At 35.5% G+C, this 25,956-nt stretch overlaps 6 protein-coding genes and 2 long non-coding RNA genes across 31 annotated transcripts in view; 4 read left to right on the plus strand and 4 right to left on the minus strand.

Moving 5' to 3' along the window:
- The window catches only part of LOC104705407, a 9,087-nt gene extending 4,330 nt beyond the window's left edge, over nucleotides 1–4,757 (plus strand). For 12 of the 15 annotated variants that reach the window (XR_002032923.1, XR_002032928.1, XR_002032915.1 and 9 more), the window contains 5 exons: nucleotides 25–153; nucleotides 235–290; nucleotides 431–696; nucleotides 776–890; nucleotides 969–1,387. This is a non-coding gene — a long non-coding RNA (uncharacterized LOC104705407). Of the gene's footprint in view, nucleotides 1–24; nucleotides 154–234; nucleotides 291–430; nucleotides 697–775; nucleotides 891–968; nucleotides 1,388–4,690 lie in introns of those variants that run through there. The other 3 variants (XR_002032919.1, XR_002032929.1, XR_002032917.1) reach the window with 3 other exon arrangements.
- LOC109125829 lies at nucleotides 5,410–6,359 on the plus strand. 2 transcript variants are annotated; one of them, XR_002032931.1, is made up of 4 exons: nucleotides 5,410–5,506; nucleotides 5,699–5,805; nucleotides 5,897–6,090; nucleotides 6,271–6,359. It is a non-coding gene; the product is annotated as an uncharacterized LOC109125829 (long non-coding RNA). The 2 variants fall into 2 exon arrangements; XR_002032932.1 differs by having other exon boundaries at nucleotides 5,703–5,805.
- On the minus strand, nucleotides 6,318–7,611 carry LOC104705406 (putative inactive serine/threonine-protein kinase At5g11400). Of its 4 annotated transcripts, none has more exons than XM_019228228.1 (6): nucleotides 7,524–7,611; nucleotides 7,195–7,424; nucleotides 6,971–7,109; nucleotides 6,740–6,879; nucleotides 6,573–6,617; nucleotides 6,318–6,471 (listed from the first exon to the last, which is right to left on the minus strand). In XM_019228228.1, exons 1-6 carry the CDS (start codon nucleotides 7,600–7,602, stop codon nucleotides 6,430–6,432), a joined length of 675 nt encoding a protein of 224 aa, XP_019083773.1. In that variant the 5' UTR covers nucleotides 7,603–7,611; the 3' UTR covers nucleotides 6,318–6,429. The 4 variants fall into 4 exon arrangements, with proteins under 4 accessions (XP_019083773.1, XP_019083771.1, XP_019083772.1 ...); XM_019228226.1 differs by having other exon boundaries at nucleotides 6,561–6,617; XM_019228227.1 differs by having other exon boundaries at nucleotides 6,737–6,879.
- Nucleotides 7,639–10,111, minus strand: LOC104705405 (putative inactive serine/threonine-protein kinase At5g11400). 4 transcript variants are annotated; one of them, XM_019228223.1, is made up of 7 exons: nucleotides 9,491–9,729; nucleotides 9,184–9,416; nucleotides 8,960–9,095; nucleotides 8,730–8,866; nucleotides 8,534–8,642; nucleotides 8,128–8,453; nucleotides 7,639–7,726 (listed from the first exon to the last, which is right to left on the minus strand). In XM_019228223.1, exons 1-6 carry the CDS (start codon nucleotides 9,573–9,575, stop codon nucleotides 8,140–8,142), a joined length of 1,014 nt encoding a protein of 337 aa, XP_019083768.1. In that variant the 5' UTR covers nucleotides 9,576–9,729; the 3' UTR covers nucleotides 7,639–7,726; nucleotides 8,128–8,139. The 4 variants fall into 4 exon arrangements, with proteins under 4 accessions (XP_019083768.1, XP_019083769.1, XP_019083767.1 ...); XM_019228224.1 differs by lacking the exon at nucleotides 7,639–7,726 and adding an exon at nucleotides 10,035–10,111 and having other exon boundaries at nucleotides 8,004–8,453; nucleotides 9,491–9,595; XM_019228222.1 differs by lacking the exon at nucleotides 7,639–7,726 and adding an exon at nucleotides 9,919–10,045 and having other exon boundaries at nucleotides 8,004–8,453; nucleotides 9,491–9,595.
- On the minus strand, nucleotides 9,967–11,675 carry LOC104705403 (putative inactive serine/threonine-protein kinase At5g11400). 2 transcript variants are annotated; one of them, XM_019228221.1, is made up of 6 exons: nucleotides 11,437–11,675; nucleotides 11,128–11,357; nucleotides 10,891–11,026; nucleotides 10,661–10,794; nucleotides 10,452–10,569; nucleotides 9,967–10,360 (listed from the first exon to the last, which is right to left on the minus strand). In XM_019228221.1, the coding sequence occupies exons 1-6, from the start codon at nucleotides 11,525–11,527 to the stop codon at nucleotides 10,047–10,049; spliced, it is 1,023 nt and encodes a 340-aa protein (XP_019083766.1). In that variant the 5' UTR covers nucleotides 11,528–11,675; the 3' UTR covers nucleotides 9,967–10,046. The 2 variants fall into 2 exon arrangements, with proteins under 2 accessions (XP_019083766.1, XP_019083765.1); XM_019228220.1 differs by having other exon boundaries at nucleotides 10,661–10,797.
- Nucleotides 15,773–18,324, plus strand: LOC104705408. Its single transcript, XM_010421410.2, has 3 exons — nucleotides 15,773–15,933; nucleotides 16,586–17,083; nucleotides 17,433–18,324. Exons 1-3 carry the CDS (start codon nucleotides 15,855–15,857, stop codon nucleotides 17,957–17,959), a joined length of 1,104 nt encoding a protein of 367 aa, XP_010419712.1. The 5' UTR covers nucleotides 15,773–15,854; the 3' UTR covers nucleotides 17,960–18,324.
- LOC104705409 lies at nucleotides 19,680–24,240 on the plus strand. Its single transcript, XM_010421411.2, has 5 exons — nucleotides 19,680–19,843; nucleotides 20,177–21,922; nucleotides 22,438–22,558; nucleotides 23,128–23,187; nucleotides 23,321–24,240. The coding sequence occupies exons 2-5, from the start codon at nucleotides 20,232–20,234 to the stop codon at nucleotides 24,077–24,079; spliced, it is 2,631 nt and encodes an 876-aa protein (XP_010419713.1). The 5' UTR covers nucleotides 19,680–19,843; nucleotides 20,177–20,231; the 3' UTR covers nucleotides 24,080–24,240.
- Nucleotides 24,573–25,829, minus strand: LOC104705410 (polyadenylate-binding protein-interacting protein 5-like). 2 transcript variants are annotated; one of them, XM_010421413.2, is made up of 3 exons: nucleotides 25,792–25,829; nucleotides 25,083–25,444; nucleotides 24,573–25,003 (listed from the first exon to the last, which is right to left on the minus strand). In XM_010421413.2, exons 2-3 carry the CDS (start codon nucleotides 25,422–25,424, stop codon nucleotides 24,851–24,853), a joined length of 495 nt encoding a protein of 164 aa, XP_010419715.1. In that variant the 5' UTR covers nucleotides 25,425–25,444; nucleotides 25,792–25,829; the 3' UTR covers nucleotides 24,573–24,850. The 2 variants fall into 2 exon arrangements, with proteins under 2 accessions (XP_010419715.1, XP_010419714.1); XM_010421412.1 differs by lacking the exon at nucleotides 25,792–25,829 and adding an exon at nucleotides 25,575–25,781.

Consider the following 25,956-nt stretch of genomic DNA (forward strand, 5'->3'; position numbering starts at 1 on the left):
ACCAACGATCCTTGTTTGCTTCAGTAGTTCCCCAACCATAATTGATACATAGATGAGCTACTTATTGTTTCTGAATCTAGAAGCTCTTCACTTCATAGCTCCAGCTTTTGCCTGCACCCCAAAGAAGTACACCACATCTGCCATAATTTTAAGGTTAATACCCTCCATCAGAGATTATTTTGTTTCTTTCACTAATAAGTATGTTGTTCACTCTTTCATCGCATGTCTAATCAGGGATGACCTGCCCAACAAATAACAACGAGTCAACAACAACAATGGAAAAATCATCTGTAAGTAAACTTAAGATCCGTATCCTTTATTTTATTTTTTTGTGTTTCAATTTTTTGGATCCCTCAGCCAATTACAATCTCTTTTTTTTTCTTGTTTATTGTGGTGTTATATCTTGTCACCTTCTCTTCTCTACTCTCAGGATCCAAACAGTGTTGATGAATACTATTTGGTGGAAGTTCGTGTCTTTTCAAGTGATGGATGTTCAGTGGACGTTGTTTTGATGGCGTTTCTTCTTCAATTCTTATCAGATTCCCGAGGCCTTTGGATTTCTCTACGTAGATAATATTTGATGCGACTCATTCCTTGAAGCCATTCAACAAAGCTGCCGCTGCTGATCTCTTGGCCAAGATAGTGGGTTCTCCTCCCCGATTATATGATTGTTGCTACACATTTAGAACGAATAAGGTCTGTTTCTCTGAAATCTTCCATCTGTTTTTCTTTTCTTATAAATCCGACAATGTACTCACACGTCTCTTTTTGGTAGGTGCATGTATTGTTGGCCGTGGTTGATACACAAGGTTCCAAGTGGAGATGTTTGTTCAGTTCACTGGTGGAGTCGAGGAAGGAGGCTGCTTGCAGAGCCAAACTCAAAGGCCAAGGTTTGTTTTTTTTCCTTCTTAGTATTGTTTCTGCTTGTGATGTTATTTGTTTATTTCGTTTAAATGGTGGCAATGCAGGGTCTGAAGTCGCAGCTGCAAGAGTTCATTCCGGAACAACAGGTTAGCGTAGACCTCTTCTACATTAATTTTTCTATAAAGGTAAAATGCCCTTCTTTGTTTTCTTCGGAACAACAGGTTAGCGTAGTTACGATGAACTTGACAATTATTTGATGATTGAGATATTTCTTAAATGCCTCAAGGCTCTGGTCATACACTTCTACTTGCAAGTTTAAGTTCATGATACGGTTTGTTTTGCTGAACTTTATCATCCCATGTTTTCTTACCTTTATCATTCAATTTGTGTAGTTTTAAGCCGCATAACTTCAGCTTATGTTTTTAGTTTCAAGTTGAACTCTGGTTTTGTATTTGAATGCTTGTTATTGTTATTTAAGTACTTGTAGTTTGCATTTTCAACTCTGCAAATGGATGTTATATTTCTTTTATTTGTTGTAGGTTTTGGATTGTTTCTGATTTTGCGGATATTTTGTTATGTTTCGGATGGTAATAATCGGAACGAACTGAAATTAAAGAAAAAACAAATGAAAAAAAAAAATGAAAAATTTAAAGATCCGAAAGATGCAAAAGATGAAAGATTTCGCAAATAAGTCTCTAAGTTTAAAAAAAAAAAAAAATTGGGCACAAGGTCCAAAATTTTTTGGGTCGGGTTTCTCTAAACCCAATATAGTTTAAACACGAGTGAATTGCATACCGGGACTTAATGGTGGTGGCCATGGAATATTTGTGGAGAAATGTGAGCCAGGAATCTGAGGCGAAGCTGCATTAGGCGCACCAGGTGGAACAAAAACAGAGCAGCGACTTGTAGCTTTTGTGAATGTTGTTGAGATGAAGATGGTATTGTTGAAGAATTGGGAATTAGATTGAGAATATCAGATTGTTGGTTATGGTTTCTTAGAATTGAGATCGTCTTCAACCATGATGGGAGTGTATAATTGGGTTAGAAATTTTGGAATTGGAGCAAATGACTTAACCGGATCTAGATTTTGTGACCAAGTAAATCATAACTCCAAATGAATTATTCTTTAATTATCTTGGTGTGTATGTCAAAGTTATATTTTTATGGGACAGCAAGAAAAGTTAAATATGTTCATTGTTACATGTGTTTGTGTATAACTGGATACATATTTCAATTTAAAAAAAAAAAAAAATCAATTTATAGTGTGATTTTTTACTTTTAATGAAAATGAATATAACAAATCATGTTGTCAATTAATCCCTAGATATCTAATTATTACTAGGGATTTTAAAATTTAAAATTAATAAATGTTTAAAAGCATTGTTTTTGGCTAATGTATGTATATAAATATTATGAGCTTTAGTTGTCAAACTCCTCAATAATTTTATTTTCTTAAAATCATTTTTAGTTATATTCTCGGGGAGATGAAAAGGTTAGCTAAATGGATCCAAATATGTTGATAGCAAAAAAGCTATCAGATACTGATGTTTCTGTAGTGGGTTTTTTGACTTTACCCAAAAATACTATGGAAAACATACAAAAAAAAATGAAAACTACAATACCTCGAGAAGGTATTCAAGTGGAAGTCGTTGCTAATGACAAATCGTATACGGTTAAGCTTAAAGAACACAACAAAGGTTTTCGTATGTATAGTGGATGGAAAAATATTGTAAATACAAGAGGCCTCAAATCAGGTGATCTTCTCAAATTATATTGGCAAGATACCAAATTTATTTTGACTGAAGGGTGAGTTTTCTTTTCTAAATTATCGCTCATTAGTTTTTATTTTTTAATAACTCTATTTAACTAATTTTTTGGTTAAACATTGGTATTTTTGATGGGTTGCATGTGTTTCATAACTAACATAGTGGCAATTCAATTTGCGTTATAATGTAAATCATAGATAAGTTAATATCACTGTAATTTATATTATCCTAAATTTTTTTTACAAAATATGTTATTGTCGTGTAGATATACATTATAATCATTGTTTTTTTTTTTGTAGAAAACTAAATATATTACTAAATGAAAACCGAATCAGGAAGGAGAATGCAGCTCAAGTGTGGCAATAGCGGATGAAGAATAATATGCAAAAGAAGTGTGGGATGAGCGAAATAAAAGTTAAATATTAAATATAATAAATATGGAATAAATATTACAATTTTAATAAAATTTACAAATATTTTATGGCTGAAATTTCATTTTTATGAATAAAGTGGTATTGATAATGTATTTTGTCCATAGAATAACTGTGGATCAAACATATCAAACATGTCACACTTAGGCTTTAAATGGCAAATCAAGTGATACAAATCAGACGGGTCAAGCCGTTAGTAGAAAAATTGTGGAACAAACATGTCCCACAATCCAAAATGTATGTTCAATGGTAAAAATTAGAATATTATGAAAAAACAAGGGCATCACGATTACAGAATTTAATGAAATTACGTAGTACATAAGGTTTTAATGAGAATTAAGATGAAGTATAATTCTACATATTAAGTAATCGATATAAACTGACTTTCGACTATTACGATTTGAATAAATTATCTTTTATTTGGTCGGAAATTTTTGTTGTAACTGAAGTCAATTAAGAATACTCTCTTTCGTAATTGGAAATGATCACATTTCCTAGATGTTGTGAGATTGTCCCACAGATGTTGTTGTTTGTGTTAAGGGAAAGTTTCATTGAACATAAATTTTAGATATAATGTATCTTGATGTAGATTTCTATTACTATAAGAAAACGTTTGAATTTGTAATAGAGTTTGATACTAAACGGTCCAAAATATTGAAAATCCACGATGAATAAAATTAAGAAAGAATATTCTAAGAACTTAAAAACTTGCCAGAGGAGATCTCTAAAACTAAGACACATCTCACATGCCAAGATATATCTATCTAATGAAATTGACTCTCTTCTTAATGTCGAAAGTGTAAATACTAGTAATGCATATCTGAATAAAATCGAGTTTATCAAATCCAAATCCACATAAATTTTATAAGAATCTGAAAGATTGAACATGAATCATATCTGAATTTTACATACCCAAACCAAAATTAACCAAAATTATGTTCTTTATAAAAAATCAAAATTTATATTAGAAAAATTTAATTAAATATATATTTAAATGTATAATAATCTATTGTATTTGTTACTTATGCTTTTATTTGTCTAACTTGTTCAAAATCCGAACCGGACTCAAAGAGATAAAATGTTCTATTTGAGACTCCTTTTCTACCAAATTCGAACCAAAAAGTTTAAACGTTCTTTTTCTGTTAATTCCCTCGTAAATAGATATTATTTAAAACGACGACGATCCTATATTTTCTGGTAACAAATGTAAGCTAAGATTTGGAAACCCTAAAATTAATGTTTTGAGAAAACTTAATGTATCATTACGCATTATCCCAATCTGTGAACAAATTAGAAATTACCACCATATGATATACCACAAAATAAATTCTCAAATTACCAAAGTTTACACAAAGATAAAACGAAAACAAAAACCTCTTGTTTTTCAGTTTTTTTTTAATAAAGAGAGTCCTTAAAACAAGTGAAAAAAAACGAAACTGATAAGTGAATGATTCTGAACAAAAGAGACAAATGGGCGATTGAGAGGAGAAGCGGCCTTGTTTTGGGGAAATGACGGAGTATAAGAAGAAGGAACTCTTAGTAGTAGTAGATGGCAACAATAAACATTTTGTGATTGATTGGACTTCAGCCATGGACCTCTTCTACATTAATTTTTCTTCGGAACATCAGGTTAGCGTAGTTACGATGAACTTGACAATTATTTGATGATTGAGATATTTCTTAAATGATTATATTTTGCTTTTCTAGTACTGAACTGTGGCTTATCATAGCTATGTTGCAGCAATCCGTCCATGGAATAATTAACTGAGCTACACTTTGCTAACTCAGGTCCTACATTTATGATTCCTCAACCAATAATAATCTCTCTTTTTTTTTTTGGTGTTATATCTTAACACCTTCTCTCCTCTTCTCGACTCTCGGAATTCAAGTATTGTTGATGAATAATATCTGGTGGAAGTATTTTATTCGTGTCTTTGCAAGTGATGGACGTTCAGAGGAGGACGTTGTTATGGCGTTTCTTCTTCAACTCTCATCAGATTTGACTAGAAAGAAATTCCACAGCGAAAAAGGTTAATTCTTGGGGTTGACGGTGCGCGTCTCTTCAACTCTCATCTGAATGTTTTGCCTTCTAAGATAAGTGTTCGTTCATTTTCTTCTATTTGGTATCTTGATGTGTTTGTTGGTTTTGGTGATTCTGTGAAACAGCTCTCTACAAAAACAACTCATCACCGGAGTGGAGAAGAAGCTCAATCATCGATGCAAAGACTCCATTGCTGTTTTCAAACAAGTCAGGCAAGTCGTTCCATTCTTAATAACCGTTGTGATACCCAATTTGGTCTCTTGTTCCTCTGGTAATGGTATTTTATGTGTTATCTCATTGTAGGGAAACAAGTGTTAAAAACATAGCTAGCACTACAAGCCTGATTCTGAAATATCAAGCCATTCATCAAAAGGAAAAATCTAGATGATGCAAATTCAAGATAGGTGAGCCTAATTGTTTCAAAATCAGCAGGCTTCCCTTAATGTTAGGGATGATGCTCTGATTTATGACCCTAACGATGCAACCCCCCTTTTCTTGCTCTGTAAGTCATCTCAAATTCCTCTGTTTTCCTTTATTTTGTTATGTTTCAAGTTTATCTATCTCCCTCAACCAATAATACTTATTTTTTGTTGAAGAAAGAGGTACAATTGTATTGGAACTCGAGAAGGCACCAGAATTCAGAGAAGGATGAAGTTTATTCAGAGAACAAACACTGTCTGTGGCCGGCGACAGTGTTGTTACAGTAAGTAACAACTACATCAAAATCTGGTCGATTAATAACAAGGTAACATATGTCTTTGGTTATTTTAATATGTTGATTTTTTTCACTGCAGGGAAACAACTAAAACTTAGCTAGCACTACTAATCCGATTCATCAAAAACAAAGCCGTCACAAGGAAAAAGCTAAATGATGGAAAGTCAAGGCAGGTGAGCAAATCACTGTTTCAAAATCAGCATGCTCTTCACCCCATAGCTCCAGCTTTTGCCTGCACCACAAAGACGTACACCACATCTGCCAGAATTCAAGGTAAATACCCTCCATCAGAGCTTATCATCACTTTAAAACATATACTCATAGCTGAACGGATCTGTTTTATTAACGAATTCAAAGTAAGTACCTCTAAACATCAATCCTTAATCTCTGCAATATAATTCAGAACATCCAAAACTTGTTGCATCAATGGTCGTTTCTTTTTATCATGCTCAGTGCATCTGTAGATGAGTTTACCCATCTGTGTCACCGCATCCGCTGGATAAAGGTTCCCAAGTCGAGGATCGATTATTTCCGCAATCTTATGATTATCTAAGCTTTGCCTGTTCTTGATTGTTCCTTCATATCTCGAACCAGTTAAAAGCTCAAGCAAGATCACACCAAATATGTAAACATCGGACTCCATTCCGAAACAACCTATATATAAATTCCACGGTTGTCGTCTTTAACATTTTGAACAACGATTAATCAGAAACCAAATTAGTTATATATGATTTAGGTGATACCTGCTGACTCACATTCAGGAGGTAGGCATTTGAATATTCCAGCATGTCGACCTTCATCTACCAAACGATGTTGTTTGTTTGAATCAAGATAAAGCAATTTAACATTGTATTGCTGATGATCATCCAAACTTAGATATTAATTTCTCGTCAAGCATAATAGAAATAAAAATCATTACCACCTCGTCAAGCATAATGTTATGCATTCTGATTTCTCGATTTATCGGGAACTTGTTGATCGAGTGGAGAAAGGCGAGACCTTGAGCTGTTCCAATGGCTATCTTAATCCGTATTTCCCATGACAATGCTTCTTCTTCATCTTCTGATGATGAGGGAAACATGAAACTCTATATATGTAATGCAAAAATAATCTATATATACAGGTTTTTTTATAATTGGGAAGAGATCTTAACTTCCGAAAATGCGACTGTCCAAGCGTACTCTGTGCGAGTGTTCGAAAACCAAGAAGAGTGATTTGTTATCTTCACAACAGTAACCCAAAAGCTTGACCAAATTAGGATGAGAAATGTGTTCTAGAGACCTCACTATTTCCTGCGAGTACTCATAGGTTTTTTGTCCCCCATCAGATAAGTAGACAAGACATAATACAATGAAAGAGAGACAGGCTTTTGCTTACCATCCAGTCCTGTAGAGAGCATGACCTATCACATTCCAATTCCATGACAGAAACAGCGATTCCTGTTTCAGTTCTTGATGGAGCAAATGTGGTTTCATCGATGTATCCCTTGTAGAAATTTCGAACAGAGCCATTTTCACATTCTACTACCCTGTCTTTTTTGAAATTCTTGGTTACTTTCTTCAAATCCGTAAATCTGAAGACTTTCAGATTCTCGTTTTGTGCCTCCACTTTTCCATATACATACATAAATATGAGCCACGCATTTTTTAAAAACATTACATGTAAACAATAGTAAAAGTGCCTTTAAAAAACAGAGTTGCATGTACCTGAAAGTAGAGGGACGGTGAGAGGCTGGTAAGCAAAAGAAGGTTGTTGTTGTTTGAAAGGCGTTACAATGTTTCCCATTGTTGACGATCAAAGGCTTCAAATGCTTGTTGTTTCTTAATCTCTTTGGCTCTCAAAATTGGAATAGGATACACAAGTTCGATCTCATAGGGTTTTAATAAGAGTTTGAAACTAATGAAAGAAGCTATAAGAAAGAAAAAAGAAGGTTTAGACTGGCCTCAGAAATCAACCCTTTGAAAATTTCAATTACTCACTCAGGCCAAACAAAGAACATGGCATACAAGGCAAGGTTGGGTATGCTTGTATTCATATAAGCCAAGTTTGTGCAAATTTTATCTCAGACTCAAATATATAAGAAGAGAGAGTCAAGTCCAGTTTGGTAAGTTTTGTTAAGTTGATGAGACATAGAGGGAGATTTTAGTTGTGATACACAATATAATCAAGATTTTAGTCCAGTCCAGTTTAGTTGTCTAAAAATTTCAAATTTCCTATAAAAATTCAGATACACAATCAGATTAATCCATAAATAAACCACTGAATGATTACAAAGTAGGTCCAAACTTGTCCAACTTCAAATCTCATTACCTCTACGCATTATTAATCTTTGATCTCTGCTATATCATTCAACCTATCCAAGACTTGTTGCATAGATGGTCGTTTGCTAGTGTCCATCTTGATGCATCTTTTGATGAGTTTTCCCATCTGTGTCGCTGCATTCATAGGATAACTGTTCCCAAGTCGAGGATCGATGATTTCCCGGATTTTACATTGATCAGACAAGAAAGGTTTAGTCCAGACATGTAAGCTTTGCATGTTCTCATTATGTTTACAGTATGAAGCTTTCAAACCAGTTAAAAGCTCAAACAAGATCACACCAAATGTATACACATCAGTCTTTGTTCCCAAATGACCTACGTGTATTACACAATTGTCTTAAACATCAAACCGCGAAATATTAATCAGAATCTTTTGTAATCAGATTTTGGTGTACCTGATATTATATATTCAGGAGCTATATACACAGTTCTTCCTATGAATGCAGTTCCTTCTAACAAACCTACCCTCTTTGATCCAAGATAGAACAATTTTGTGTTGTAGTGCTAATCATGAAGTCCGAAAGTTAGGGTTTCATTATTGTAAGATTATAAACAACAAGAACAAGAATAGAATGGTATAAAGTCATTTACCTCGTCAAGCAAAATGTTATACATTCTGAGTTCTCTATATAGTGAGCTGTTCTTGACCGAATGTAGAAATGCAATACTTTGAGCTGCTCCAATGGCTATCTTAACGCGTATTTCCCACGGCAATGCTTCTCCTTCTTCTGTTGAGAGGAAACATGAAACTGTATGTAAAGCAAAATTTGAGTTTACTGATTGTTAGAGAAATGGACCCATTGATTAGAAGAGATCTTAACTTCCGAATATGTGATTGTCCAAACTTCCTCTGTGCAAGTATTCGAAAACTAAGAATGATTTGTTATCTTGACAACAATAACCTAAAAGTTTGACTAAATTGGGATGAGAAATACGTCCAAGAGACTTCACTTCTTTCTGCAACTCAATTGTTTCTGTGCCCATCAGATGCATACAATACATAAATAAGACCAAAAAAGAAAGATATACAGTAAAATGGACTTGCCTTCCAGTCTTGTAGAGTCTGCGAACTATCTTGATAACATTCCATGACAGAAACAGCGATTCCAGTTTTTGATGGAGCAAAGGTTGTCTCATTGATGTAGCCTTGGTAGAATGTTCGAATACAGCAGCCATTATCATTACCTTTTATGATCTTGTATTGTCTGAATTTCTTTGTTGCCTTGCTCAATTTCGCAAAGCTTAACTCTCTCAAATTCTCCTTTTCTGACTCCACCACTTTATATAAGTAACGTATTTAGATTTTATATGTAAACAAACCTAAAAAAATGCATTTGGAAACAGAGGTGTACCAGAAGTTAGAGGATTGATGAGAGGCTTGGGAGAAATTGAAGGAGGAGGTTGTTGTTCTTTCAGAGACTTTAGACAGTTTCCCATTGCTGATGAAGATGATCAATCTGTAGATTTTAATCTCAAGAACTTAAAAGATCTTGTTGAGTTATTTTTTTTATGAGGTTGAAAATTATTTTAAGTGTGAACGAATCTTCAGAAAAGGTTGGACTCTCTCAGATTTCAACGCTTTGAAAAGTCAACTTCACATTAAAAGAACAAAAAAAAAAAAATCCACAGTATTTACTATTTGATTTCAGTATGTGTAAAATAAACCACTGAGTTAGGAAGTGTTAGGAGATTCGGAGATTAGATGTTGGAGCTCTTGGGTTCAAACACTTTCTCGTTGCAATGTTTGTGATATTAACGTTATCAATTATAAATGGCTTACTGTTTCAGAAATCTCACAGGCTCCAGTTTTGTTTTGTTGTTCTATAAATTAAATAAAACACTTGAGTTATTATAAATTAGCCCCAAACTTGTTCAACTTCAAGTCTCATTTTTTACCTCTACGCATTATTAATCTTTGATCTCTGCTATCTCATTCAACCTATCCAAGACTTGTTGCATCGTTGGTCGTTTGCCAGTGTCCAGCTTGATGCATCTTTTGATGAGTTTTCCCATCTGTATCGCTGCATTCACAGGATAATCGTTCCCAAGTCGAGGATCGATTATTTCCCGCATTTTACTTTGATCGGACAAGAAAGGTTTAGTCCAGACATGTAAGCTTTGCAGTTTCTCATTCTTTTTACCATCTGAAGCTTTCAAACCAGTTAAGATCTCAAACAAGATCACACCAAATGTATACACATCACTCTTCATTCCCAAATGACCTACGTATACATTACAGAATTGTCTTAAACATCCAACAACGAAATATTAACTAGAGTTTTTGTAAAACAAAACTTAAGATTTTGGGTGTACCTGAGATTACATATTCAGGAGCTACATATTCTGTTCTTCCAATGAATGCAGTCGTGATACTTTCTTCTATCAAACATAGTTTATTTGATACAAGATAGAACAACTTTGTGTTGTAGTGCTGATGACAATCCAAAAGTTCAAGTTTCATTATTAATGTAAGATTATATAAACAATAAAAACAGGATGAAGAGTGGTCTAAAGTCATTTACCTCGTCAAGCAAAATGTTATACATTCTGAGTTCTCTATATAGTGCGGTGTTCTTGACCGAATGTAGAAACGCAATACTTTGAGCTGCTCCAATGGCTATCTTAACGCGTATTTCCCACGGCAATGCTTCTCCTTCTTCTGTTGAGAAAACATGAAACTGTATGTAAACCAAAATTTGAGTATACTGTGTTTTAGAAATATATGGAGCCATTGATTAGAAGAGATCTTAACTTCCGAAAATGTGACTCTCCAAACTTCCCTTGTGGAAGTATTCGAAAACTAAGAATGATCTGTTTTCTTCACAACAGTAACCTAAAAGTTTTGCTAAATTAGGATGAGAAATACTTCCAAGTGACTTCACTTCTTCCTGCAACTCAATGGTTTTTGTGCCCAATACATAAATAAGACAAAAATATATATAAATAGTAGTAGTTGAGTGTAAAAATGGCAAGATATATTTTGGTTTACCTTCCAGTCTTGTATATCCCGAGTATCATCTTGATAACATTCCATGACAGAAACAGCGATTCCAGTTCTTGATGGAGCAAATGTTGTCTCATTAATGTAGCCTTGGTAGATTGTTCGAAAACCACCACCATCATTACTCTCTACACACATGTATTCTTTGAATTTCTTTGTTGCCTTGCTCATTTTCGCAAAGCTGAACTCTCTCAAACTCTCCTTTTCTGACTCCACTTCTTTATATATATAACTAACGTATTTAGATTTTGTGTGTAAACAAAAATAAAAAGTGCATGTGAAAACAGAGGTGTGTACCAGAAGTTGGAGGATTGATGAGATTGAGAGGCTTGGGAGATATTGAAGGAGGAGGTTGTTGCTCTTTCAGAGGCTTTAGACAGTTTCCCATTGCTGATGAAGATGATCAATTCGTAGATTTTGGTTTCAAGATGTTAACAGATCTTGTGGAGTTTTTTTTTTATGAGGTTGAGAATGATTTAAGTGTGAACGGACTTTCAGAAAAGGTTGGACTCTCTCAGATTTCAACCCTTTGAAAAGTCAACTTCACATCAGTACAATTTACTATTTGATCAGTCTGTGTGTCTGCGTGATATATATTCGATCAGACTCGGGTCAACAATTCCAGAATAAACAAGGATTAAAAAAACTAAATCTGGTTCTCTGTTGAAACAGAAGAGATGCAATGAACATAAAAAGTTATAATTAAAGTCACGGACTAAACAGGTTGAATTTTAGCAAATAGAACAAGTAGTGAATCAGACAACAACGTACGAGATGGCTCACATAGTCACATAAGTCAAAAGCCAGGTTGGTACAAGTAGTAAGGGACATGGTGTACCCAATAACCATAAGGATTGTAGTTGTAGGCATAATATTGCGGTGCAAACTGGTCCCATTTGGGTACATAGGTAGCTACTTGTGGTTGTTGGTCATTTTGGTCATTGTTAACCCTAGCACCAATATAAGCAAAATTGCACTTGGCCTCTCGTCCGTCTATGATAGGTTTTGGATTCTGGCAAGCCCTCGTTGCAGATTCAGCATCTCTAAACGTGACAAAACCATAGCCCTGTGATCGTCCCGTTTGTCTATCACAAACCACATTAACATGGATAATTTCTCCGAACTGTTGGAAGTAGCTTCTCAAACCTTCGTTTCTTGTTTTCCAAGGCAAACCTCCCACGTATATCTTGGTGTATTTCGTGTCGACGTTTTGGTTCGTGTAATGTTGAGCCATGTCTCTGTTGTGACTCTGCCACAAAGTCAAGAAACAAAAAAAAGTGAGAACAATTAGTAGAAAAGACAAAAAAAGATATGAATGAATGAATTGTATATATATCCAAAACAAAATAAATTGTATAAGAAAAAGGAATTCTTCATTCTGCTTTCATTGTCCAATAAGAAATAGGAATTAGATAGTATAAAATACATATCTAAATACGTGCCTATCTAAATATTTCAATAATAATATAGGAAACGTAACAGAATCAAATAGTCAAAATCAACCCTGGTTAGTTGTCAAAAAAAAATATATCAATTTTGATTTCTCTGCATATATATGATTTAGGAAGCAATTTAAATATTTCTCAAGCTTACATGAGTTACATCATTTAAACACAAAAGATACCCACAACACGAAGATTATATATATTATAATGGTTATTTACATTAATTTTGCAATTTATATACGAGATCAATGTGGAGATGTGTTTCTAATAAAGGATAGGCATGAAGGAGTGATGGCATTTCCATGTGAGTCAGCTTCACACGAGGGTCCTAAAAATTGATGAGCTTATCCTCCTTGTCTTCTATAAATGCTTTTTAAGTTACCCAGCTAATATTGTTAGTAGTTTGATAGTGTGATAACATATTTTTTTTTTAAAAGAATATAGATATGAGAGTTTTGAAAGATATATGATTCTGATACTTCATGAGATGATGCAATGGATAATCAACATCCTAAAATTTGTGTAATTATACAACACACTCATGTAGTAAAATTCTTGAAAATAATAGCTGACCATCACAGTTTCAACTCACGTGAAGTTCCAACGCTTTGAGTAATTAATCTATCAACTCGTCTAGAGTAAATTCGTCTATATGAAAAAAATATAGTCTATATAAATAAAGTGATCAGAAAGTTGTCGATACGATATATTTAAAATAAATTTTCTTGGTTTCATATGTCATATGATTAGTTTTTTGAATTTTGTATCTTATAATCTTAAATTTGTTAAGAGACTGTATGAGGCTCGTTGTGTGTTGTTGTCACGTGGTTCAAAAAATTGGGGCATGACGAGCGTGGTTTTGGATTTTCATGGGAAGGCCACACCACATGACAATGAGAACAATTTAAGCCGCCGTTAAATATGGATGGGAAGGTCAAGGTACAGAGTTTCCACCGTCAGTGCCTGAGAAGTTTGACGTCAACTGACAGAGTCAAGTGGGACGTTAGCCGCAACCGGAATTAAGCAGAAGACTCTCGACCACACTCACATGCCACACACTCGTAACCTTCTTTATGGCTTAATGCACACCTGCATCTCCAAAACCATATAATATACGAATACATGATGTTGTTAATTCGAAAGGGTAATGTTAATGTCAGTCATAATAACGTAATACGTTTAGAAATAAAAAATTGAAAGTATTTTTACTTCGATCTAATACTTTATATATACATGTTGTTTGACTAAAAAATAAACTATAATGTATATCCATATATATTTGTGGATAAAGATGATCCATAAATGGTGTCTGTTTTGTTATAAGTGAACATAGGTGCTGGGAGTCGGGTCATAGGGGCCGTAAGATAGTAAAAGTAGTGTTTGTGCTTATAAGAGAAGGGTGAGAGACAGTGGCACGAAGGTGGCTTTAGCGCTCTGTTTCTCTCATCTCTGCCGTCTCCTTTTCAATTGGGCCCCCACCCACGTTCCTCTTCTTCTCTCATTTACCCCTTTCTTGTCTCATTGCTCATCAGATTCATTTTTTCATATATGCATTAACAAATCTTGGAGATATATCGTTTCCTTTTTTTTTATCAGACTCGAGAGTATTATAATCACCTTTAAAGAATTAAGGTTTTTCTCAAGTAAGAAAAAAAAATGTATACTAGTTTTGCGATCATAATAATAGAGAATTCTTGATCTTCAAAACTCGTAAAGCATTTGTATGCTTTGGTTTTTCAAAAGGTTATGTTCTGCTTCGTTTTGTGAATAAATGAAGAAGAAAAAAAAAATACTTCTGAAATTTTTTTGCTACCATGATGGCATGATTAATCTAATACAATTCAGAGCCTGAAGGATTATCTTATGCCATAATAAAAGTAAAAAAAATTAGGCAATTTTTAGAAGATAAGATAAAAAAAAAATATTATATTGATTATATTAATTGAAATCGCCGTGATTTGTGTTATACATGATCTATCAAGCATAGAGTAATGTCGAGAAAAAGAAAAATATACTGTATGTTAACATTATTTTAGGTAAACTGTTTTAAGTTTAATTCAAATTATAAAGAACGAAAGAGATTATTGGAAAGAAAAAAAAAACCTTGTACGAAAATATGAGAACAAGATGGAAAGGCCACATTCCGACCGACATTGAAGAGTTTTATCTTACGTCCATATTTTAGCCGAACAATGGCCTGACGACCAGTCGCCACAACTGAATTTAAATACAAAAAAACAATAGTAAAGTTGAAAGATAAAAGAAAACAAAAAGCCATAGTAACGACAATAAGTCTCAAATGTTGTCAAATAAAATAAAATCGAGTATTAGTATTTAGTTTACATGCAAATCTTAGAAAAGTGAGATATCCAACAGCTTATATTACTTTAATGACAAAGAAAGCTCACACGATCCTCCTCGTCGTAGCAAGTAGCAACTCCACCGCATAGCATATCCATTGTATCTCGACCAAATAAATTAAATGACTAAACAAGCCCTATTCACTATAATTACATTTCACTTGAAAATTTCTCAAGGCTGGTTGGAAGCAGTTTTTTTTTAATTAGCATATCAAATTGTATATTGCGTAGATGTGAAGACAGAAAATGGAATATGGTATCAAATATCTCCATGAGTTATTGGCATATATGTGCTGAAAGATTGACCATGTGGAAGGGATATGCATCAAAACACAATCTTTTGTTAATACTAACACAAATGACATGCGAAAGCTGTCTAATGATTTATTTTGTCTACGACCTTTCACCTTTGCCAACTCACTATGGCATTATCGTGCGTTTCCATTATTATATACATAAGTGTGAGTCTGTTAGAATATGTGAGACGGCAACGTCAGTACTAACTTATAAGTCTTATATAGGACTTCTACGGGAGACTTATATACTACGTACTAGCCTTAAACCTTTTAATTTGTTGTTTAAGGATTAATAATCTGACGGTGACGGCAGCAAAAACATTGAGAAACTAAAAGGAGTTTCCAAAAATAACCCTCTTTCAGTGACCTTCTGATATCATCCCGGCTAAACACCAAAAGAGTGAGTCACGGCCCCACGTGGATACGCGAATCACATCAGTGGCATAAACCCGTAAATTGTAGCTAAATCTGTAGGTGTTTTCCAAATTGCGAATCCATATAAGCTATCGCTGGCTCCTGTCCTAACTTCCCCATAAATTTTATTAACATCTCTCTCTATCTATCTTTCTTAGGACTAATCTTTCTAGTCTCTTTTTTACTTACTTTGGTTCACGATGATGGGAAGAGGCAGCCTCTCGTTTCTCTTCGTTCTTCTCATCGCCACCATCACTTCCGTCTGCTGCTTCACTGACGGTAATCACTACATAGACATATATATACCTTACCACGTTTTAGTATATGTGAATATGTGATTGTATATTTTGTGACATAATTCTTTAAAAGCTAATTTCTGTTTTTTTTTTTTATCTAAAAAGTCTCTAAAGAAACAGTTTAATTCAACAGAAAGTAGTTTGGTTGTAAACAACAGTGTAGTGGTCCTAGGGTAATGTTTTGCACAATTGCACCCTAGCTAGTTTGAACCTTATTTGGAAAAGATGTACGAAGCTTACTAGTTGATCTCGAATCAAGGTAGATTACGAACGTAGAACTTCATTACTTATCTCGCTCAATAACAACAACAAACAAATTGGTCGGACTCGGGACCATTTTGTTCTTTTATTTTATCGATTATATTGATTTTGTAAGTCGGTTAAGACTCTAATTTACCTTTATACCCATTTCTGACACAATCACTCTTGACATTTTCAATCAATGACATAAGATGGTCCAATTACGAAATCTCTTTTCTCTTTTAATACACATCCAACTTTAAAAACCCCTGCAGAAAATACTTTATATAGCTAATAGCCTAATACTATTTATATTATATAGCACAATAACATGAGCATTAAATCAAAACTGTGTTCTTAATTGTACTGATGGCGTTTTTGTAATTTCAACTCAGGGATGTTACCAAACGGCGACTTTGAGCTAGGACCAAAACCATCGGACATGAAAGGAACGCGAGTGATAAACAAGAACGCAATTCCAAGCTGGGAGCTTTCAGGCTTCGTCGAATACATTAAATCCGGTCAAAAACAAGGTGACATGCTTCTCGTTGTCCCTGCTGGAAAATTCGCCGTCCGGCTAGGCAACGAAGCATCGATCAAACAAAGACTTAACGTGACTAAAGGAATGTATTACTCGCTCACGTTCAGCGCTGCTAGGACTTGTGCTCAAGACGAACGGCTCAACATATCGGTGGCACCTGACTCGGGAGTTATTCCTATACAGACCGTTTACAGTAGCAGTGGATGGGATCTCTACGCTTGGGCGTTTCAGGCCGAGAGTAACGTGGCCGAGATCGTGATTCATAATCCTGGTGAGGAAGAAGATCCTGCTTGTGGACCACTCATTGATGGTATAGCAATCAAAGCTCTATACCCTCCTCGACCAACCAATAGTAAGTATTTATTTATTTTATCAATCGAGTTTATTATATATTATTATGAATGTGACTGTGACTTGTCAGGTTTACAAGTACTGTACATGTCTTATGTCTGAAATAAATAATTAGTAATTTTTAATTCATAAACTATAACATTATATTCTATTATTCTTAATAGAATACTTAAGTAAATTTTTGGTTTGGTTAGGCATGGTTCGATTCTGTTTATATGTCCACTTGCAGTTATAGTCATCTTGGTTTAGAAACTTTTAAGAACATGTGTTTTTCAATAGATTGGTTGCATGATGTGACATGTGTTACGGGTGATTAATGGATATATGGTTTTGCTATCAAATTGAAACAGAGAACATATTGAAAAACGGAGGATTTGAAGAAGGTCCCTATATACTCTCAAACGCTACAACCGGCGTTCTGATTCCTCCCTTTATAGAAGATGACCACTCTCCTTTACCCGCATGGATGATCGAATCACTCAAAGCCGTCAAATACGTCGATGTCGAGCACTTCTCTGTCCCGCAAGGCCGTCGAGCCGTAGAGCTGGTAGCAGGCAAAGAAAGCGCAATCGCTCAGGTGGCTCGAACCGTTGTGGGAAAGACTTACGTGCTTTCGTTTGCGGTTGGAGATGCGAACAACGCTTGCCAGGGATCGATGGTGGTTGAGGCGTTTGCGGGAAGAGACACTTTAAAGGTTCCGTACGAGTCACGAGGGAAGGGAGGGTTCAAACGCGCTTCTATGCGATTCGTGGCGGTTTCGAACCGTACAAGGATTATGTTTTACAGCACGTTTTACGCGATGAGAAGCGATGATTTCTCGTCACTGTGTGGACCTGTTATCGACGATGTTAAGCTCCTCAGCGTTCGTAAGCCATAAGATGGTTATTGTTTTATTTTAAAGGCTTTTAGTATTAAGCAGGGTGGGGTTTTATTTTATAAATATATAATTTTCTTAATCTCTAGTGGTTTTGAAATGAGATGAGTACTAGTGAAAGGGTGTTGTGGTTTGTAGGGTTTTATAGAAGGCAAAAAGGTCTTTACTTATATCTATTTTCTTATATGAGAAGGCTTAAGAAATGTTGTCTTTTTCTACTATATTGGGGTTCTTTTAAGGAGATGGGATGATTATGAGAATAAAAAGTGTAATACCGTTATATATGATAGAGAGGAATGAGGATAAGAATTTGCCTTCTAAATATTTGTTTTGTACTACCAATTCGTATATGTTAAGAAATAAGATGATAGGATCAACTTTTTCAAATCACTTTCAAACTGAACTGGTTTGAGAATCATGTTACTAGCCGAAGCAGTGGCCCAACTAGTAAAAGTTAAAACCTATCAAGAAAACCAGATTGAACAGCAAGAGTCTTAAGACTAATGTTTTGGTTTGTTCAAACTATGTGAGTGTGGAAGCGAGTGGTTGCATTTATGAATATCCTCTATATAATAAAATAGAAGTCACAATAGACTATATAATTTTAATAAGTTGATTACAAATAGGTTTTACATTAATTGATATTGATATTAATTTGTTACAAATTATGTGGTAGATGTAACCCGTAACAGTTCATTTTCGGAAGATTTTAGGAATCAATCAGTTGCTTCCAAAAAATTTAAAAAGAAAATATTCTTAATTGTCTTTTTACACACACCAAAATATATCCTCTAAAGATTTATTTGCTATCACGTTATTTCCAAAAAGAATAAACAGAATATTACAAATTAATTGTAAACAGAAAAAAAAACAACGATTCTGTGATCCATTGTTTGTAGATAATATATTGTTAATCATGATAGCAAAGTTATAAAACAGCGATGCTATTATTGGGCCAATATTTAACATCCTATTACAAATATTATTATAATAGCATCCTTGACCAAATATTTGATATTACAAATATTACAAATATTTGTTCCCAATATTTGATTAACATGTTAATATTTGTAATATTAACATGCTATTACATGCTATAATATGTATTGTTAATATTAATATTATATCATGTTTGTTATATGTAATGTTAATATTACATGCTATATTAAATGTTATATATAAATATTAAATGTTATATCAAATGTTAATCAAATGCGGTATTTGAAGACTATTATTCTCGATGAAAAGGATCAGCGTGTGTATAGCATGATCCAACGATGACTAAAAAAATTTGCATATGATTTTTTTTATAATATTTTATTCAAAAAAATTATAAAAAAAAATTATATAAATAATATTTCATTATGGTAATGATAAAATGAACTAAACGAATTACAACTTGTGCTAGAGCACGGGTCCTAATCTAATCTAGTTGGTGACTATTTTGACAGGCGATACAAAATATATGGACTTCATGAAAAAACAGCAAAAATCATATCTTTGTAACACACCAAAATTACTTTCGATCTCATGGACACTTGATGCTTAATGTATTAAGCAGAAGGTTGTAAAAATGTAATTAGGCTTTTTTCATCGTCGACAAAAAGGCTTTTTCATAATTATCCAATAAACTAATTAATAAGCCCAATAGCCCAATAATGTGGAATCCACGTCGAACACACAGTTTTCCTTTTTATCACAAAGCAAAGAAGAGGGGAGGAGCTTCAGAATCATCACAAAACGCTCATCCGTCTCATCCGGATTGGTTCATCTCCCTTCCTCCTTCTAGGGTTTCCTTCTTTTTTTTTCTCTTTGCGTTCCGCTGAATCTCTCTGCCACAAGCCCCGGTAGATACGAGGCGGTACGATTGCTCGCACCTATATTCAGGTATGTATCTGTGCTCGCCATTATCCTCGAGATGCGTCAATGTAGGGTTGAATCGTTTTTTTTTGGGTCTATTGTTCTTTGTTTCGATTCGTTTAGTTGAACTCGATTGTTGATTCGATCTTCTTTATCCTTGTAATTTGTGTGTTTTTAGCTCATCGCCTATACAAGTTTCTAGCGAATTCTCACGTTTCGTCATCCCTTTCGATTTCGATTTTCATGGCTTGATTCTCAGATTTAGTTGATTCGGTTGTGTAATTGAGATATCTAACGAGAAGAGGAATTGTTTCTGTGATTTTGACTCTCTTTTTTTTTGCTGTTTGTTTTACCTCGCAGCTGTTGAGGTGAATGTTCAATTCATCTGGAAACTTTTAAAGAAAAACGAACTTCGATGGAGATGGCAGAGTTAAATGGGTCCATGCAGCTAGCAGGGAAGCGGAAGTCACCACCTGAGACGACTATTCTTGGTGGTTCTGCATCAGAGACACCAAACAAGCAGTATAAACCTTGGTTACAGCAACTCTCTCCAGCAAGCAATGGGATTCTTCATATTCCGACTAATATGCTTTCTCAAAAGACTCTTCATTCCCTGATGCATGGCAAGAAAGTGATGCAAACGGATCCCCCTCTCCAGAAATCGGTAAAGCCTGTTGTAAACAAGAAACATCCTATCCCACCGCGGGGGTCGGTGAAAGCGACGGATGAAGTTAATGAGTCCGTGAGGTCTAAAATGAGGGAGTCGTTAGCATCTGCGTTGGCCTTGGTTCATCAACATGATGAATTCCCAAACGGGAAGGAGAATGTAAAGACCGAAGAAAATCCTGCGATGACCACCCAGGAGAATACTCAAAGTTTTAAGCCTGCTTCACCTGCTAGCATCAATGCCCCTATAGGCGAAGGGACCACCATCTCAGAATTGCCCACCGGTGTTGAAAGCTCTGTGCAGAAGGACAGTGAGATTCCTGTCGATATCAGGATGGATGATGTTATTCAATCTGATGGACTTAAGTCTCAATATGACGAGGTTTTCCCTCGGGATGATGTTCCTTTTACAGATATTATTTTTCCAAACGATGACCTTTTACATGGTAATGAACTCTCATGGGTTCTGGAACATGTTTCAGATCTTGGCGAGACAAAGGATTTTGGAACCGGTGGTGAAAAGTCTTTTCAGGATCCAAAACTTTTGGCGTCTAAAATTGAAATGGAACTATATAAGCGATTTGGAGGTGTTAACAAAAAGTACAGAGAGAGGGGAAGGTCCCTCTTATTCAATTTGAAGGATAAGAACAATCCTGAGCTAAGAGAAAGAGTTATGTCTGAAGATATCTCTGCTGAGAGGTTGTGTTCTATGACAGCCGAAGAATTAGCTTCTAAAGAACTTTCTCAGTGGCGTCAAGCCAAAGCTGAAGAGATGGCAGAAATGGTTGTCCTGCGGGATACAGATATTGATGTCAGAAGTCTGGTGAGGAAAACACATAAGGGTGAATTCCAGGTTGAAATTGACCCAGTTGACCGTGGCACGGTAGATGTCTCTGGTGGCATCATGTCACGTAGCAAACGCCGACCCAAAGCCAAATCTCATTCTGTTAAAACAACTCTCAAAGATGAGCCAGCAAAAGCTGATAGTGAGAAAGCACACACAGCCCTTCCCTCAAGTGAAGAGATTGATCCCATGCAAGGTTTGGGTATAGATGATGAATTGAAGGACGTGGAGTTTCTTCCTCCAATTGTATCGCTTGATGAGTTCATGGAATCCCTAGACTCTGAGCCTCCGTTTGAAAGTCCGCATAGGAATTCTGAAATACAGGTCTCTCTGTCTGAGAAAAGTGATTCCGAAGCTAGGTCAGACTCAAAATCTCCTAAAGAATCTCCTAAGGAATTAAGTGGTAAATGTTTGTCTGAACCAAAACCTGAAAAGATTGATGAAGGCTCCCCAAAGTTTGATGCCAGTGTCAAAGTTGATGACGATGTCTCTGAGAAAACTTCTGCACTTAGTGATGTTAAGGAAGAAAGAGCATGGGATGGAATACTGCAACTAAGTATGTCTTCCGTAGTCCCTGTCACTGGCATTTTCAAAAGGTAAGTTCTTATCACCTTACCTAATTTATCACTATTATTTGATTTTTGTGTTACTCTGGGCATAGAAAAATTCTTCTCTATACCAGTAGTATTTATTTCGAGTACTAGTAAACTGTTGCTTGAATTGGAATTGTATTAGAGATCAATCTCTTTTCTGATTTAACTTGAATGGTATTTGAGTAAAACTTTAAGAATATATCTTTGCTAGACTAATTGAATCATCAGCAAGCTAGGTAGTGCTTAGGGATAATAAATAAGAGATGCATCAGGTGATTAAGGAGTAGGGGGTGCTCTAGAGGCCATCCGTAGGTATAATGTCTCAGTTTACCTTGGTAGTTTCAGAAATCTGTGCAAAACCAACCTGGTTACTTATTCTTATTTGTTCCAATTTGTAAATTTTTATGTAGATTTTCCTCAGACTTGAATATTAGTACAGTCATGCTTTGATTGGTTTAACCAAAAAATGTTGAAGTGAAAGGAAATAAGCATTCTCTGACTGGGTTTTTCTATGGCAGTGGTGAGAAAGCAGAGACGAGCGAGTGGCCGGCGATGGTGGAAGTTAAGGGTAGAGTTAGGCTGAGTGGGTTTGGGAAGTTTATTCAAGAGCTTCCCAAGTCTCGAACCCGTGCCCTAATGGTATATAAAGCTTTCTTTTGTTATCACTGTAGTAGCATTACATTGAAAAATTTCTTGCTTCAGACAACAGTAGAAGTAACCCTTTTACGTGTCGTACATATAATCTTTAACCGTCTCACTTTGTCTCATCTCAAAACTCTTCTGTCTTCTCTTCATGGAATCCAGAAAGCAAAGAGATTACAATTAAACACTTCACATGTACGCGTCACAGGAATGGGACACGTTTTATGCAGAGAACCAACTATGGGTTGGGTCAAACTTTGTATTAAATTCATCCAAAAAAAGGATGCCAAATCAGTTGTTTTATGTCTCTATGTGCGTTACTGTGGATGTGTGTGGGTCATATAGAATAATCAGGAAATATTACAAAGAATCTTTCGACCCCATACGCAAACATATTCCTTTAAATTTCATAAAAGTTGACTTTTTTTTCCACACCCAAACCCAAAACTCACAACACATACATGAAGCAAGATAGAAACTTAAAAGTTATATCTTTTTTGGGTAAATTACTGTGAGGTATTTGATTGCTAACTAGGGTTTGCTTTTTTTTTTTCCTGACATTGCAGGTAATGTACTTGGCTTGTAAAGACGGCATTTCTGAGAGCCAGCGTGGCAGCCTTTTTGAGGTAAAGAAATCAAATCTATTTTTAAAAAAAAATCTCTAACATGTTCACTTGTGGTTGTACCACCAACACATTTAAAAAACAGAACCATGTCTTTTAAAAGTCACAACTTTTTTTCTTCTTCTTTTGTTTTAAGGTTATTGAATCCTACGTAGCTGATCAGAGAGTTGGCTACGCAGAGCCAGCCTCAGGAGTGGAGCTTTACCTTTGTCCAACACGCGGAGAGTCCCTAGATTTGCTAAACAAAGTCATCTCTCAAGATCAGCTCGATGAGGTCAAGTCTTTGGATATGGGATTGGTTGGAGTTGTTGTGTGGAGACGAGCCGTCGTTCCCAAGCCCGCATCCGGTTCAAGGCGTCAGTATTCTTCTTCTTCTGGTTCTAAAACCTCTGTTTTTCCTGTAAACAAGAAGCAGAGAGTCAATGTCACAGAGAAACCTCCTGTATTTGCATCAATGAGGAATCGTCATCATGGTTATGGACGTGAAGCTGTAAAACATGATGCTGCTACCGATGATGATGATTTGCCGCCTGGATTTGGTCCTGCATCTTCGAGAGAAGATGATGATTTGCCGGAATTTAACTTCAATTCGTCGGTTGTGCCAGTTTCTTCTCCTCAGCCATTAGCGGCTCAACCTAAGTCTTTGGATCAAGTAAGAAAGCTCATACACAAGTATGGAAAATCTGCAAGCATTAATGATGATGATGATGACGAGGACGACATACCTGAATGGCAGCCACATGTCCCTAACCACCAGCTTCCACCACCGCCGCCTCCACCCCCTGGATTCAGACCTGAGATGGTTAGACCGCCTCAAGATGGTTGGTGGGACAATCAAAATGGCGGCTCAGGGCAACAGTATGATCGGAGCCAGTCAAGAAACAGAGGATTTTAATATCTCTGTTGATGATGTTCTCTGTAATTGTAGTTTTTTTTGGTATCCTAGTCTCTCTTTAGCTTTTCTTGTTTCGAGAACTTTCTCAGTATGGAATATGTAGCCATCGTAGAATGCAAAGAAAGTCCCAACTTCTCAAATAAAACATATCTTAGTTTCCCCTCAAAAAACAAAATCAGCTTTGCTCTGCTTTTTATACTCAATACACTCTTGATTTGAAGATAAGGATATGATATTGATATTGATGTTTCATCTATTACAAACACAACAAATCAGCTATTAAGCGATTCAACTGCTCGTTCCTTTAAACGTGATTTTAGTTAATATCTTTTATCAAGTTCACCATAATAGACCTTAAAAATCCTCTCTTGCGGTTTTTGCCATTTCAAGAACACATGAAAGAGTTATTATTGAATGATGCTAATTTAAAAGATGACTACAACAAATCGGTTGAAGGATTTTGTGGCACTATACCAAAATAAACATATCACTATCATTATTATTCATATGAAAATCCAATCCACAGATGGAGCTGCAGATAAAAAGGGAGCAAAAGACCAGAGTACACTAATCTGCAGCCCAACAACACACCACTCAGATTTGAACTTCCAAAAACTATACATTTTCCCACCACTTACATATCATCAATGCTCTAAAGATAACATCAACATTTTTGATACTATACTCCCCCATCATTACTGTACTTATTATGGGTACGCAAACCAAAAGAAAAAAAAGAGAGTAAAACTTCACAACTAAGGATTCATTAGATCAGGCCGATACAGGTGCATTAGTAGGGATAACAGATGATGATGATGCAACGACTTCAGAAGCTTTTGAGGTTGAAGGCCCTGATTCAGAGATATCCCCAATGCCAATATCAAGTGTCTCTGGGAGGTTCTCTTGAGATTCAGTGCTGTATATCTATATAGAAAGGGTAATCATCTCTTAGGATCACCATCACATCAAACAAATTAAGGGACAAAACTATGATGATGTTTACCTCAAGCTGATTCAGCATCTCAATGGTTGCTTCAAGATCACCGCTATTGGCGAGGTAAACATCAGTAATAGACTCTTGTGAGAGACCAGAGAATGTGACTAGAAGGTATTCAATATCCATGTCTATATCCATCTCTATATCCAAATCATCATCCCTGATCTGCTTGTATGCCATTTCAGAGGATTTCTTCTGCATTGACACTTCAACCCCTGAGAAACTTATCTGCTGCGCAGGAGCCATGGCAAACACCAGACCATCATCACCGCGACCACAATCCATTCTTTTAGAAAGTGGTACATATGATGCTGCATGCGGATTCAATGCAAATGCTCCTGGCTTCATTTCTTTTATCTTTGCTAATACTGCCACAAAATTTAAATTGTAAGAGCCATTATTAACACGGAAACAAAACCATTGATGCCTTATGCTGCAAGATATATGAAAAAAAATATAAATAAATAAAAACAAGAAACGGTGTGTATAGAGCGTTACATTAGAATCTTGCGTTACTGCAAAAAATGGATGTCGGAGAAATACAGAACCAGAGCAAGAACAAAGAGTCTCGACAAAGGAATGATGAGAAGAAGAAGAAGAAGAAGAGTGATATATATGCAGACTCAAAAAAGGTATGTGATGTTTGACCTCGTCAACGATCTACGCAAAAGGAGAAGAAGAAACGAAACATCAGGGGAAGAGAATATAAGCTTACCAGACAAAAACTAGCGTTGAAGAATTGCACACACAGACCTTATTATGTGCGATTAATGTGGTAAAAATTATATTATATCGTAACGCCTAATTATAAAGATAAGATTCCCGTTTACATGATGAAGAAAGAAGGCTTTGCGGTCACGGTTGGCTCCGTTTGGACACG

Source organism: Camelina sativa, chromosome 8 (assembly GCF_000633955.1).
Source record: "Camelina sativa cultivar DH55 chromosome 8, Cs, whole genome shotgun sequence".
NCBI lineage: Eukaryota > Viridiplantae > Streptophyta > Magnoliopsida > Brassicales > Brassicaceae > Camelina > Camelina sativa.